Here is a 16,366-nt window from a genome sequence, read left to right on the forward strand (position 1 = left end):
CAGTCAATGCCTTAGACAACATCCATTAAGCATTATTTGGTTTCCTCACCTATCTGGACTAAGCAAAGAATTGAAAATATGCAGTAGGGCACATATCAATACATGTATGTCCAGGTGGTGGTCCATGACAACACTCACACCATACCTCCCCAAAAGTTTTACTTCCACTATTTCCTATTTTAAAAGTCTTGGAACATTCCTGAAGAAAGGGAAAATCACTGATGTAAAAGGGTGAATCACAGAATACAAATCAGTGAGTGCAACCAGTTGGTACAATTAAGTATTCACTCACAGGTCCAGGCCAAGCTATCTAGTAAGAGTCTAGAATTGGTACATCAATAAAATAAAATTCTATGCAGCAATTGGGAGACAATGAGGTAGGTCTACTTATATCACTGTGGAAAGATATCCAAGATATACTGTGGGATAAAAAAAAAAGTCACAAAACAGTACATATATCATGATCTCATCTGTAGGTGGTAATACATAAACTTGATTATGCACAGAAAATGGTGGTTACCTCCAGTAAGTTCAGCAAGCAAGGTTTTTACTTTTCATTTTATATCCTACTGTGCTATGAAAAAAAATTTAAATTTAGAGTGTTAATTACTTGTATAAGTTTTAAAAGTTTCTTTAGGGGCTCCAGGGTGGCTTACTCAGTAAGGTGTCCAACTCTTGGTTTTAGCTCAGGTTATAATCTCAAGGTCATGAGATTGAGCCATGCACGCTCAGTGGGGAGTCTGCTTAAGATTCTCTCTCTCCCTCTCCCTCCATCCCCTTGTACTCCCTCTAAATTAATACATATATCTTTAAAGAAATAATAATAATAATAAAACACATTCCTTTAAAGCCTAGACAGACCTCTGCAGTGGTTCTCAACAGACTAAGAATATGTGGTAGCCCTTCTTTACTATTGCAGTGTTGATAATTTAAGTGAAAAAGTCAAAACTGTGTATGAAAATCTTTTTGGAACTTCCCTTTATCCCCCAACCCCAAAGTATATAATCAAGGTGCCCCTCACAATCCCAGGGCAGCAGCTCTTCCTGCCCATGGGTTTTGTCCCCATGCTTTATAATAAAACCACCATTTTCCATCAAAAATGAAAAAAAGTCAAAGCTGTTTTTTTTTTTGTACTTAAAATCACTATAATGTTCCTAAGACTGCTTCTGTCAATGCACTTCTATAGTGGGGAAGAGAGAAAAAAATTCACAATTATGTAACTGGGGAAAAAAAAAGCATACTTCAAATAGGGCCTTGGTAGGACGAGACAATCCACAAGTGCCAACCAGCTTCAGGGCTGTGAAGATCCCAGGAGAGCCATCACATTTCAATTACCATCACTAACATTACTTATTATTTGGACCGCTCCAGTCTCTAAGGAAGGCAGCTTGTGATGACAATACCCAGCCTCTTCTTGTAAAACAATTCATTAGGCAAAGCAGAACAGCTGGGGCAGCCACGTGCTAGTTCTTAAAGCACCACCCCACTGGGACCTCTGGCCCAGATTTCTCTTTTGGTAAGGGACGCCACCACCCCTGTGACAGCTGTAGAGTCCTCCAGGGACACTTCAGGTTTAATCAGTACTTCCTGCACTGGAGAGAGCCATTTGATTTCTAACATAAACTAATGGCACTCCTGCTTTCAGCAGGTTACACCAGACATCAGATAAGAGGCTTTAGGGCATTTTTATCTTGTTCTAATGCTCCTGAGTTAATGAGGCAGCAAAAGATATTGTCATAGAGCCCTGGTGTAGCTATATTATCCAATAAACGGACTCTTTCCAAGACAGGTTTAATATGGATCGAAGAGGTAAAGAAGGCTGGCTTAATATTGATCCTATTGAAAGGATGAGAATCCAGTCACCAGAAGTAGAGCAAAATCATACATTCTGCAATAGACAAAGCACTATAAGTAAGAAGTCATATTTAAATATTAAGTAAAATGCTGGTTTTGGCTTTTTTTTTTTTTTTTTTACCATTTTAAGCAGCATAAACCTAAAAGATTTGTCATTTTGGGTTGTTTTCAAAAAATGCTTCTAAATGAATCTATCTATTTTCATGTATTTTGCTGAAAAGTATTCTCAGGGACTAGTTTTTGTTACCAATAAGGCGGGCAGCCCAGGTGGCTCAGCAGTTTAGCGCCGCCCTCAGCCCAGGGTGTGATCCTGGAGACCTGGAATCGAGTCCCATGTCAGGCTCCCTGCTTGGAGCCTGCTTCTCCCTCTGCTTATATCTCTCCCTCTCTCTTTCTGTGTCTCTCATGAATAAATAAAAAAATATTTAAAAAAAAACTACCAATAAGGCCATTGTAAAAATAGCTTATTATATTAATAATACATAATTAATACATGTTATATATTAATAAAAGACATTACAGTTTTTTACTGGCTATAAAACAAATCTGATTCTGCTAAACATAAAGACTGCCTTTAACTTTTAAATATTACCAGAGCCTACATCATATTGGAAATATTCAGAAATAATTCAATCATTGACTCAATAATACTGATACCCTATTATAATGAAGGCTATGTGAGATACAGTGAAAATAAAAATCAGCCCTTGAGTCACTGTCATTAGTCCAGGCTTACTGCATAAAAGAAAATGTTACTAAAACATTTTTTTTAATCTCTTTGAATCTGCTTTGATAAATATAAAGAAATCAGAGAATCAAGTGTTTTACTTAATAACTAGAAATACCTACTCAGAGCCTGCTGAATAGATATACATATTAACAAACTGACCATAACATAAGGTTCAATATTAAAAGCCGACCATTTCTTGAGTGCCTTATCTGCCGAAGATTGATTGATTGATTGATTTATGATAGTCACACACACACACAGAGAGAGAGAGAGAGAGAGAGAGAGAGAGGCAGAGACACAGGCAGAGGGAGAAGCAGGCTCAATGCACCGGGAGCCTGATGTGGCATTCGATCCCGGATCTCCAGGATCGCGCCCTGGGCCAAAGGCAGGCGCCAAACCACTGCACCACCCAGGGATCCCTCTTCTGAAGATTTTTTAAGAAGCTGGCATGTTCCTGTTTAATTTCCTTGGAAAAATAGCTCCCCACCCTAAATGTCTGCAAGACAAGAACTCTTAAAAGGACTCAACTGGGTATCCATTTACTGACTTTTGGAATACCAAACATACCATATGGTAAAGAAAATCAACATAATAAAGTATAAGAATGAAGTCTAATTCACAGATCTAACAACCATTCACGCACCTCTAAAATCACTAATTCTGAGCTTTCTCAACATAACTATCACCTCACATTCTTCTACTGACCAATCATTGCTCTTACACAGATCTCGTTACCTGAGGCAGAGGATATTGATTGCTCATCCTAATATTTATTATCCCTTTCCTTGTTATTAACAAAACTCCTAATTTTTATCTATTATCTATCTATCTATCTATCTATCTATCTATCTATCTATCTATCTATCTATCTATCTAATCTATCTTTTAAACCCCTAATTTTTAGCCAGCAAAATTGCCACCTAGAATAAAAGATGACATTCTTTTGCAGCTAGGTTGGTCCAGATGATGAAGTTCTATGGCACTTCTAGGAAGCTGCTTAAAGGAAAGTAAGTCAGCTGTGTGGGAACCTCCAACCACCTTTGCCCCTCTTTTCCTTCCCACCTTCTCCTGACCTATACCTCAGGCCTGACAACTAGAGCTCTAGTAGTCATCTTGTAATACGGGGTATCCCTTTATGGATGGAAGCCACTAAGCAAGTGGAGTAGAAAGAGAGAAGCCTTAGTCCTTAATGACACTGTGATGTGCACTACCAGCCTGGGCCTATCTCCACCCTTCCTTTTTGTGCAAAAAAAGGAGTTCTACTCTATGTAAGCCACAATTATTTTGGATTTCTTGTTACATGTAGTTGAATCTTATCCTAACAGATTTGATATCCACAATCTTTTAGTCTATGATACTGATAGATGCTTAAGTAATCCATTTCAATGGTGCTGTAACACTTTGTACCCCATTTCCACCCTAAATTGTATTCTTCTGGTCACAGGGGCTTAAAATCTTAAAATCATTTTGATTCTTGTATCCTTCTGTTATAATTTCGTATCTATTCCCCCCCCCAAAAAAAATCTGTCAACTGTCCTCTCCTTTGCATTCATACTGTCCTATCCAGTATAAGCAGCATTGCATTTGTAGACTGCAACAGCTTCCCAGCTAGTCTCTCGGACCCATCATCACAACCTTCAATTTTCCCGGGAGGTAGCCATCAGACTTCTGAAAATGATGGCTCAGCCTGGTCCTTCAGGTCTTCCATAATTAGGTCCTCCTCACTTCTAAAACCATATGTTATGTTCTATTACTCTAACCAATCCATACTCAAAAACTGCTTCCAGTCTGAAGTCTTCCTTCCGCCCAGATGCAAATACTAGCCGTCAATTCCTACCTTAAGTTTCATTTCTTCCAAAAGGGGTTCCCCAGATTCTTTACCTCCTTTTTTCCTCTTGAGGAATTTGTAATACCCATGGTCAGAGAAGGAAGCATGGTGTGAGACAGGCCAGATCACACGAGAATAATTTTACTTTTTACTTTTTTTCCCCAAGAGCAATGAGAAGCCATTGATGGATTTTAAGAAGGGAATGAAGTCACATGTCAAATGTGTTTCAGAAATATTACTCTGATTGCAAAGTGGAGTAATTATTGGAGAGAGATCAATTCTACAGCTAATTTGGTTAGGAGAAGGAAAAAATACCAGAAACATATTAAAGAAGCTTGATAAAACAGGCTTGTTGTAGAGGGAGAACTTGAAACTCAATATTCTAAATGGAAAATGATAGTCATTTCAGTAAATATATGTTCCCCACAGGAAAAAACTGATAATATTTAGCAAAAGAGCTAATGTACAGAATTTAGTACTAAATGTTCTATCAAGAATGTACTGACACAGTTAAGTGTCTGCCTTCAGCTCAGGTCATGATCCTGGGGTCCTGGGGTTGAGACCCCCATCAGGCCCCCTGCTCAGCTAGGAGTCTGCTTCTCTCTTCCTCTGACCCCCCCTCTGCTCATGCTCTCGCTCTCCCTCTCTCTCCTTCTCAAATAAATAAATAATCTTAAAAAAAAAAGAATGTACTGACATTTGCGATACTTGAATCTCAACTGGATCTTGGTTTAAAAGGGGTGTGTGTGTGGGGACTTGCTTCAGTTAGTTAAATGATCAACTTGATTTCAGCTCAGGTCATGATCTCAGGGTCGTGGGATCAAGCCCCACATCAGGCTCCACACTGAACATGGAGTTTGCTTGTCCCTCTTCCTTTGCTCCTCCTCTGCTCACTCATTCTCTCCCTTAAATAAACAAAATCTTAAAAAAAAAAAAAAAGCTACACAAGATTATAGGGACAACTGAGGAATTTTGAATGTGAAAGGATATTAGATATTTTGCAATTATTGTAAATGTTTCTTGGACATAATAGTTATAGTATTATTGGGGCACCTGGCTTGCTCAGTTGGTTAAGCGTCTGCCTTCAGCTCAGGTCATGATCTCAGGGTCCTGGGATCGAGCCCCAGGTCAGGCTGGTTAGCAGGGAGTCTGTTTCTCTGTCTTCCTTTTGCTTCTCCCCCTCCCCCTAGCTCCTCCTTTCTCTCCCTCTCAAATAAATAAATAATCTTTTTTTTAAGTTATTATGCAGGAAACTGTCATTATTATTTTTAAAGATTTTTTATTTATTCATGAGAGACAGAGACATAGACAGAGGGAGAAGCAGACTCCATGCAGGGAGCCTGATGTGGGGTTCAACCACGGGACCACAGGATCATGCCCTGAGCTGGAAGGCAGATGCTTAACTGCTGAGCCACCCAGGTGTTCCATCTGTCCTTATTTTCAGATGTGTTCTGAAGTATTTAGGGATAAAGTGTCTGATGCATGAAACTTACTTCAAAAGAGTCCAAGGAGAAATAAATAAATAAATAAATAAAAATTTAAAAAACACACACAGGTATTTGTAGGTGTATGTATGTACATGTATACACATCAGTGGTGGATGGAGACCCACTGGGTATTTAAAATGTGTTTTCATAAAAAGAGCTGTAGGAGGAAAAACGGATTTAATGGCATTATCTTCTTGAGTTAGTGAAGAGAAGCTTCTTTCTTGACCGATTTGTGGCATTAATATTCTTTTATGTGAAAATGTGAAATAAACTATTTTTAATCTTTACCAAGCCAAGGAAGTCTGGGATCTTAAAAAGTAAAACAGCATTTGAGGATTTTTCACCCAAGAATTATCCCTTCTACAAGCAGTTAACAGATCAATACTCTAGCCCACCCTTTAGTTTTCAAGCCTGGCTACTCTTGGATTCCATTCTCAGCCTGATTGAGTAGAGTAGGGAAGAACTGCCTGTCATTTTTCAATCTGGAGACATGTTCTGGAATCATTCTCCAGTGCCTATGTTTATTAACCCTTTAATATATGTGCTGCTGAAGCAAGCACTGTTTATTAACCCTTTAATACAAAGCTATCAATTCCTGCTGTGGAGCCATTTCAGCGAATAGCAGGTACACAAATTCATATTCAAATAGTTTTATTGTGTTGCTCTTTTCTTTTCTTTTTTTTTTATTTATGATAGTCACACAGAGAGAGAGAGAGAGGCAGAGACACAGGCAGAGGGAGAAGCAGGCTCCATGCACTGGGAACCCGACATGGGATTCGATCCCGGGTCTCCAGGATCGCGCCCTGGGCCAAGGGCAGGCGCTAAACCGCTGCGCCACCCAGGGATCCCTGTGTTGCTCTTTTCTTTATTAATGCTATTATCCTCCAACACTAAGACTGTTGGCTAATTAGACCCTTGTTTTTACTGATTTGACAGCTGATGGCAGCAGAAACAGAAGCAGACAACCATAAACTATTTCCCCTCCAACCAGAAGAAAAGTGCTTCCCTTGCAAAGCTAGAATATTATACTCTCCCCACTTACATAACTATTTTCTAGGAGGGGATAGTCTTAGTAATAACAAGCCTTTCAACCTGAGCAATCAGAAAGCTTATTTCTACTGTCAGACCAAGACATCTCATTCTTTTGACTCAGCAGGCACATAGGTGAAACTCCTTAACCTAGTCCAAACTTGTGCTAACAACCAGATTGTATAAAATGGATAAAAGACAAAAGAAAAAATGAAGGTCGACATCAAAATGGATCCTGAGCACTTCCAAAATGGCATTCATTAAAGAAACTTAGCTAAGTTCATAGAACAAAACCAGAAGTTACAGCACCAAGGTAAGAGGACAACTTGCAGTTTTGTTTGGTTGGTCATTTTTAGGTTATTGTGTATGTTTGTTACATCAGACCTAGAAGGCATATACTAGAAATTTCCCAAACTAAAGTTAGGTTAACAATGTCACTTACTCCATTAGGAACACTGGTTGGTGTGATGGGAAATGAGAGCAGGCTCCTATTTAAAGGGCAAAGACTGACAAATAAAGGGCCTGAGCAGCTTATTCTCATCCAAAAAAAAAAAGTAGTTTATCCCTTGTTGAATAAGAAAAAAATATTATGGCAGCAGGAGAGAGTTAAAACCACAGATAATTTCACATTTCATTTTAGCCACTATTTTCTCTAGCTATACTTTTCACCAAAGCTTCTGGAAAGAAGCCAAACAATTTCATATCATATCATCTCCTTTAATCTTCCCTCTCCTATCTACTGGTAGAAAGATGGCAAAAAGAATGCAAGCAGAAGAAGGAAGAGAAGTTAAAGGTACAGAAAAATCAACTAGATAACTCTCCATATTACTCAGATGTGTGGGCTGACTGAGGGTTGAGATTTATCCTGCATCTTATCCTCTCTTTGTTAAACTGTACTGCCACCTACTACTCTTAAGCTGCCCCGCAGAAGATTCAGAGTATACAAGGACAGTTCTGATTCTTGACGGATGTCTCCAATACCAAATGTACTAGAAGAAAAGTATGTTGCTTCTCCATCTATTTTTAAAGGATTTCTCTTTGGTTTCTTTCAAAACTGCTCTAAGAAAATGCTAGAAAAATCCTGAAGGGTCTTTAAACGCAGAATATTAAGAATTTCTCTATGATTTAAGACTTCCTTTCTCATGGCAAATGGTTGAAGGCACCCCACTTCAAGCAATTAGCAAAGAGCCATTAATAGCTCAGAATTAAGATATGGGAGATGGAATCATTATAAAACTCTACCTGGCCCCACTTGAGGAATGAATGTTCTGAAAGAGAAATCCTGCGTTTTAATTCTAAGGAAAGAAAAATGGAAAGATGAAAACTGAATTATCAACAGTGATAGAAAATGGGAAGTCATCTTAAAGGCAATATATAACATGAAGTTAGAAGAGATTTTTTTTCACATCTACCATATCAATAAAGTTTGCATTTCACTTAGGAAGCAAACGTTGTCCATGTTCTGTTTTCAGTACACAGTTATCCAACACAATGTCCCCTGACTTTAAACAAATAAATGAACAAGAGAGGCCAAGGTCCAGTATCAATTCCTATCCCACCATCCCTACCTAATCTCCCAGCAAGTTAATGCAAATCAAAGCAAGCACTTCAGTGCTGCTGGTAGTGAAGCCTGTTCCTTTCCCAAGAGAGGCCTGTAAAACAGGACAGTCACTGACAGCAGTACAATTACTGACACAGATACAGACTTTATGGACATGTTTATCTCCGCTGTAAATCCATACTCTCTCTCCACTCCGATTCACGAGTCATAAAGAAATTGCAGATAATGAAAAAGTTGGGGAAATTTACAGCATGTCGGAAACCTCAGACAGCCAGAAGAAATTAAAGAGCTGACTAGGGATAAATCACACAGGTACAATTAAAACTTCCCGCATACCTCCTTCATTTCCAAACTGAGGCACAATCCAATGGAGCTGATGAAAAGTTGAGGTCACGACTCCTCAAGCTGTAATCATTTCTTAACTAACTGCATGTTAAAAATTAGCCAATTCATAGGTCATGTATAAATGCTGATTTCTTGCTGCTACCTTGATTTTCTTCACTCTCTACTAGAAGAACTCAGAGCAGTTCCGTCTGTAAACAGGCCAAACTGCAACAAGCCATAAATGGAAAGGTGATGTCCCTTCTCCCACTGCCATCTCTGTAGCTGCAAGACATCTTTTACCATTGCCACTGTGGACTGAGCATTAAAATGAGAAAGTGGAGCTACAATGAGTGAACGAAATTGGAGGTTTCTTCTTCCCCAATAAATAACCATTCTGAAGGTTTCATTTGATCTCTTTTCAACATTCCAAAGGAGATTTTAAAGGACTGTTATGTCTGATACTAGAATAAGAATTACTTCTGGTGATACTTGTTTTTCAGGAGTGGACTGAGCTAATAGCCTCTACTCTTAGGTAACTGTCTCAGCCTGAGCTGAAATGTGGTATGCCCCTAAACCATTCAACTTTTATTTTTTACATTGTTCCAGTTGCAAAGGCTACAGGAGGGGAGGCAAAAAACATAAAGGAAAAAAAAGGCAAAATGAAACTAAAACCTTTGATTTTACCGGAATCTTTGTGCTAATTAATGTGTAATTCTTATTCTAATAAAATCAGAACATACCAAAGAAATTATGTCTATTTCTTAAATAATGACACTTAACAGAGCCCCATGATTAAAGACTAGAATCATGTTAAGTTAATTATTGGCCCCTCTGTTCTATAAAATCCTCTGTAAAGGGGCAAAAAAAAAAGGAAGATTCTATCACATGCCACACTCTATCATTTTCCCCAACTTAGTTAGATGAAACTAGCAGGTTTAAAAAAACCATCAACCCAAACATTTACAAGATCTCTTTGGAAAGCAGAAATGCATAACACATTATTTTTACCAACTAACTTCTATGTAACTGAGGCAAACCAACAGTGCCAGCAAAATTGTACATCTCTGTAGGATGAAGCTTCAAATTAGCTCTAATATGATTCTGAAATTCTGAGACCTGTCAAGAAATGAAAGTTAACAGGCACTTTTTTTTTTTTTTTGAGATCTAGAGGATGTAATTGACATGGTTTCGATTTTGTTCCTATTGTCCCCTTGATGATTTCAGGTCCATTTTACACTTCAGAGAATCCAAATGTCATTTTCATTTTATATGTTAAAGATTTTACTCTCTATGGAATAAAAATGGTTCTAAGGAAATACTGAGAGTTTCAACCTAGACATCTGTACCACAAAAACTTAAGTTATATCTAGCTCATGGATCTCATATCTATTCACCCATAAGCCAAAGACATGGTCTTTAATCTGTTTTTGCTTATTTTTCTTAAAGATTCATTTATTTGAAAGAGAAAGCGAGTGTAGGGAGGAGCACAGGGTGAGAGAGAGAGAAACTTTAGCTAATTCCTTGCTGAGCTCAAAGCCAAGGCGGAGCTTGATCTCAAGACTGAGATCATGACCTGAGCCAAAACCAAGAGTCAGATGTTTTTTTTTTATTTTTTATTTTTTTTAGTTTATTCATGATAGTCACAGAGAGAGAGAGAGAGGCAGAGACACAGGCAGAGGGAGAAGCAGGCTCCATGTACCGGGAGCCCGACGTGGGATTCGATCCCGGGTCTCCAGGATCGCGCCCTGGGCCAAAGGCAGGCGCCAAACCGCTGCGCCACCCAGGGATCCCCAAGAGTCAGATGCTTAATGGACTGTACCACCCAGGGGCCCCTGACCTGGTTTTGCTTAAAATGAAAGTTCCTTATGCTCCTAAATGTTTGGTTGGTGTCCAGTATCAAACAAGAACTGTCAAGCAGAGGCAGAATTTTATTTACAAGTTTTCAAGAGGCAAATCATATGTTATCAAATGAACATTTAAGTGAAGTCAAGAAAAACACCTACTGTTACTACTCTAAGAGGCAATGATACTTCTGGATCAAGCATCAGAAGACTTGAATTCTAGCCCAGATTTACAAATAACTAGGTGTGTGACTGGGCAAATCACTGAAGCTCTCTGAACAACGGATGAACCTCTGTCACCTCATCTGTTCAAATGGGAGTACAGCTGACCCTTTGAACTGCATGGGACCACTTACCTGTGGATATTTTTTGACAAATACAGTACAGTACTGTGAATGTATTTTCTCTTCCTTGTGTGATTAAAAACATTTTCCTTTCTCTGCTTAATTTATTGCAAGACTACAGTATTTAATTCATGCAACATACAAAATATGTGCTAATCAAATGTTATGGTAAGGTTTCAGGTCAAAAATTGGCTATTAGTAATTAAGTTTTGGGGAAGTCAAAAGTTCTATGAGGATTTTTGCCTGCTCGGTGGGTTAGGGCCGCAATGTCTGCATTATTCAAGGATCAACAATAGTAAAACAATAGTGAGAATTAAATGAGAAAACACATATAAGAAACACAGCAGGCTCAAAAATGTTACTTGCCTTTCCCACTTCATGAGACACGATTCAGATTCCTGGTTCTGTCATTAATGAGCTGTGTAGCTGTCCTTAGTCAAGTCACCTAATATCTTTAGGCCTCTGTTTCTGCATCTGTAACATTAGAGGATTGGGACTCGATGATGTCTAAGATCCCCCTCCAGCTCCAGCATGCTATGATTACCAATTCTGTCCCTAAATTACTGGCTGACCATGGGAAAGTCACTTCATTTCTTTAGACCTCAGTTTCCTTACCTTTAAATATGGGAAGCTGAACCAACAGAAAAGGAGACAACAATGATAATAGGAAATTCATAAAAGGAAAACATGTGGCCAATAAACTTCATTAGCAATCAAAGAAATGCACGTAAAAAGTACTGAAACATAGTGTTTCTATAAAATAGGCCAAGGACTGGGGGCACCTGGGCAGCTCAGTGGGCTAAGATTTCAGCTCAGGTCATGATCCTAGGGTCCTGGGATCAAGCCCTGCATTGGGCTCCCTGCCAAGCAGGGAGTGTGCTTCTCCCTCTTCCTCTGTGTGCTCTCTCTCTCAAATAAATAAATATTTTTTAAAAAATGGGCAAGTATTAAAAGTTTAACAATATCCAGGGTTGGCTAAGTTGGAGGAATACAGTGCTTTTATTTACCGATCTCAGAAATATAATTTGGACATGTGTGGAGGTCACTTTGACAAGATGTATAAAAACATTAAATGTGCCATTCACTTTGATCTCGCAAAGGATGCTCATTGCAGCATGAATTACTTTAGTGAAATACTGGAAACAACCTGAATGTCCACTAAGAGAGAATTAAAAAAATACATGACATATAACCATATAATGGTATTCTGCACAGTCATAAAACTAGTGATTTTACTATGTTTTTACAGACACTGAAAGATGTCCATGATGAACTAAGTTGAAAAAGCAGATTGTAGAACAAGAATAGCATGATGCCACGCATGTAAAATTTATATTTATATGCATACATGTGTGTGTGTGTACATGCACGTGTGTATAATATTGATTAGAGAGGTTTGGATGACTTGGAAGAATGGTCACTTAAAATGTTAAAAGTGAGTACCATTTTAGGATGCTGTGATTTTGTTTGATTTTTGCTTTCTTTATGTTTTCTATAATGAATATGTATTGTTTTATAATGGCAAAAAAAATAAAGCTCATATTTAACTTTTAAAAATATACATTACTGGGGTGTCTGGGTGGCCCAGTTTAGTGTCTGCCTTCCCCTAAGGTCCTGGGGTTGGGCTCCCTGCCCAGAGGGGAGTCTGCTTCTCCTTCTCCCTCTGCCCCTCCCTTCAGTGCTCTCTCTCACAAATAAAATAAAATCTTAAAAAAAATACACACTACAAACAAAACCCTCTGTGGCTTTAACAATTATTTTCAGTTAGATAAGTAGTGTCTCTTGTTCTTACAGTCTCTCATGTCTAACATGTATACAGTTACATGATTAGCATCACAATGTACTTGGTTTACTTACACCTTTGCTAAGCACTTTACACATGCCATTTCTAATCTCTCTACAATGCTATAGGACAGTTTTTATCCTAAAGAAAACCCAGCAGGGCTTTTACATTTTAGAACCTGTTTTCCCCACATAGATTTTATTTTGAGAAGTGTAATAAACTGCAAACTGAGATCTTTAAGACCATAAAACTATATTTATTTTTTTAAGTCACTTTGTAAATACAAACAAATCTTTTTTTCCTGGTTATCCTCCAAATCTCAATTAGAAACACTCTTGCATTTAGGAATTCTAAACTGACACTAGGAATATATTAGGATTGCCAGAACCCAGGAAAAGCACAAGTGTGGTACTTAACAAAGCACACTGGAATGTGGGACAGGATCTGGGCTGATTATTTGTTGAAGGATGGCCTGGATAGGAAAAGAAGATACCAGTGTACTTAAGAATAAACAACTTTTTTTTTTTTTTGAAGAGAGAGAGAGAGAGGAGAGCGGGGAGGGGCAGAGGGATGAGGGAGAGAGAGAATCTTAAGCAGGTTCCACCTTCAGTGTAGAGGCAGAACCCAACATGGGGCTTGATTTCACAACTCTGACATCATGACCTGAGCAGAAATCAAGAGTCTGACACTTAGCCGACTAAGTCACCCATTAAACATCTTAATTCCTAAATCATGCTGAAATTTTGGTTACCATTCCACATTAAAAGCATATTTAATTACCTCTTCATTTGCTGATATGTTTATTCAATTTAAATTGCAGAGGCACAGAAAAGGGAACACTGTAATGTAATACACAGGCACTCTCTCACCTTTCCATCAATGCACAGACCTGCATAATCATCTATTCTCCCCATCCTCTGATTATGACACAGTAGCCCTCTCTTCCAACCTGAGGCCAGCACACCTGTGCTCTAAACCCTGGCCCTTCTCAGGAAGCTTACTTATACTTTACCCCTCTTCACCTGTGTCTCCCATCTTTGCCACCGGAATTTAAACATACACAAGTCTTTTTTAAAAAAAATATTTTGAGAGAGAGCACAAGCACAAGCAAGGCAGAGGGAGAGGGAGAAGCAGACTCCCCATTGAGCAGGGAGCCCGACTCGGGGCTTGATCCCAGGATCATGACCTGAGCCAAAGGCAGATGCTCAAACGACTGAGCCACCCAGGTGCCCCCTAAACACATACAAATTTATTGTCTAAAAGCAAACAATACACTTTGACTCTACTTCTCCCTCTAGCAACCACCTCTCTCCCTCTTAACAGCTGAACTCAGTAAGCATTATCTACATTTCTTATCTTCCACTCACTCCTCACTCCGTTTCAAACTACCTCACTCATCCGTACATTCAACTGCCTACACAATGTCTCCAATTAATATCCAAAGCCAAACCCCTGTCAAAAACCAAACTCATAATTTTTCCTCACAAATCGGTTCCTCCTCCATTGCTCTTTCTAAAAAGTGTAGGGAGATATAATTCACATATGAACTGCACATACTTGGAGTGTACAGTGTGGAAGTTTTGACAAACATATTTACCACTATTGAGGCAAAACCCTTCTGAGTCCTATGAATCACGAGATTTTTCCGGTCTGGCTGGTGGGACTAGATACTAGCACTGGCCTGTGGTGTCAGTCACTGTTCGCCCAATCCCTTCAGATGGTACTCTCTTCAGCCTCCAGTAGTTTACTCACATGAATGGGTGGACTGGTACTCAGTTGGAGACTCCAGGAGAATCCTCTACAGATCTCCTGGGTTCTCTCTGTGTAGCCTTCTCCTTTTTGGAATTCTGTCCTGTGAACACCAGCTGCCTTGGTCTCTCCAAACTCTTAGCTCTGTTTCTTCACCTCAGGGAGTCTGTCAATCTCTGCCTGGGGTCCCCCTCCCTGTACCACAGCTTGAAAACTCTCAAAGCAGTAAGCTGGGATGATCACAAGGCTCATCTCATTCACTACTTGTCTCTCGGAAACCACTGTTTCATAGATTTTGTCATTTAAAAAAATTGTTCCAGGTGGAAAAGTGAGTCTAGTCCCTGTATTCCACCTCAGCCAAAAGCAGATGGCCTTCCAATGTTCTTTACATGCCACTGATTTATTTGATCAGGGGAGAAATCTGGATTCATTGTTGATAACTCCCTCTCCTTTCTCATGTCCCACAGCAAATCAATCAAGACTTTGTCCTAAATCCTCAAATTCAGTGACCTTCCTCCCTGGCCACTACCTAGGCATCACAGTCTTGGCTACTGCAATGACCTCCTACTTGGTGTCCCTAGTTCCTCTCTTGCTGCCCTCCAAACCATTCTCTTCATGGCCAGATGCTGAATATTGCTTCCTTTAGTCCTTCAATGACTTCCTGGTGTTCTTAGGATAATGTCCAAAAATCCTTAATTTTTCTTCTTAATAAGAAGTCTTTTTTTTAAAAAAAAAAGATTTATTTATTTATGATAGACATAGAGAGAGAGAGAGGCAGAGACACAGGAGGAGGGAAAAGCAGGCTCCATGCCGGGAGCCCGAAGTGGGACTCGATCCCGGGACTCCAGGATCGTGCCACGGGCCAAAGGCAGGTGCTAAACCGCTGAGCCACTCTGGGATCCCTTAATAAGAAGTCTTACATGATCCAGCCTTTGTCTACTTTAGCAGTCACTGTCTGTTTCAGGCATATTATTCTTCTTTCAGTTCGGCAAGGACATTCTAGTATTCCTTCCCACAACCAGAATTGCTACTCCTTCTAGACAGCTCATTTCCCTTTCTTTCACTCAATTAACTCCAATTCATTCTTCAAACTTAAGTATCTTTTTCTCAGGGGAACGATCACTGCCCACTTGACCTCTGCCCCACATTCTACTTAAAACAATTTATCAGCAAACAATTATTTGTGTAATGCCTTTACTACGAGAATGTTAGCTCTGTGACTGCAGAAACCATCTCTCTTATTTACTGCTAAGTCCTTGGTACCTAGCACAGTACCCTGAAAGTACACAATAAATATTTGCTGTATGAATGTGAGATAATAAAAAGTATATATATTGGTCTCTGCCCCTGGTTCCTGGCACAGAGCTCCAAAAAACTCTCATAATTTCCTAACTGGTAAGAACCCTAGGAGAAATTTTTGTTCTAATATTTATCTTTGACCCCAGTTCCTGACGCAGAGTTGCTAAATCCCTTAGCATCTATCTCCTGGGTGACAGTAGTGTCTTTCGTTCTAATGAGGTGACTTGTGGTGGGTTCCTGGATGGGGGCTGCTCGCCAGAAAGACCAAGCCATGATTGGAAGCTTGGGATTTTCATTCATATCACTCCTTGCTCCAGGGAGGGGAGAGTGGCTGGAAATGCAGTTACTGACTGATCATGGCTATGTGATTAAAACCTCCATAAAAATTAACCAAGTACAGGGTGTGGGGCTTCTGGGCTGGTAAACAAGTGGAGATACTGGTAGAGTGGCTCATCTGGAGAAGGCACAGAAGCTCTGTACCTATTTTTTTCTAAAGATTTTATTTATTTATTCATAAGAGACAACACAGAGAGAGAG

The 16,366-nt window shown here is 39.3% G+C and overlaps 1 protein-coding gene across 4 annotated transcripts in view; it reads right to left on the minus strand.

Annotated features, from left to right (window-relative positions):
• The window catches only part of LIN52 (lin-52 DREAM MuvB core complex component), a 115,228-nt gene that overhangs the window by 62,039 nt on the left and 36,823 nt on the right, over positions 1-16,366 (minus strand). The window contains exon 6 of one of the 4 annotated variants that reach the window (XM_055304381.1): positions 11,380-11,472. The exons of the other annotated variants lie outside the window; for them this stretch is intronic. Within the exon in view, the coding sequence (XP_055160356.1) occupies positions 11,453-11,472 (20 nt within the window). The 3' untranslated portion in view covers positions 11,380-11,452. Of the gene's footprint in view, positions 1-11,379; positions 11,473-16,366 lie in introns of those variants that run through there. 4 annotated transcript variants of the gene reach the window in all.

This window comes from Nyctereutes procyonoides, unplaced genomic scaffold (genome assembly GCF_905146905.1).
Source record: "Nyctereutes procyonoides isolate TBG_1078 unplaced genomic scaffold, NYPRO_anot_genome, whole genome shotgun sequence".
NCBI lineage: Eukaryota > Metazoa > Chordata > Mammalia > Carnivora > Canidae > Nyctereutes > Nyctereutes procyonoides.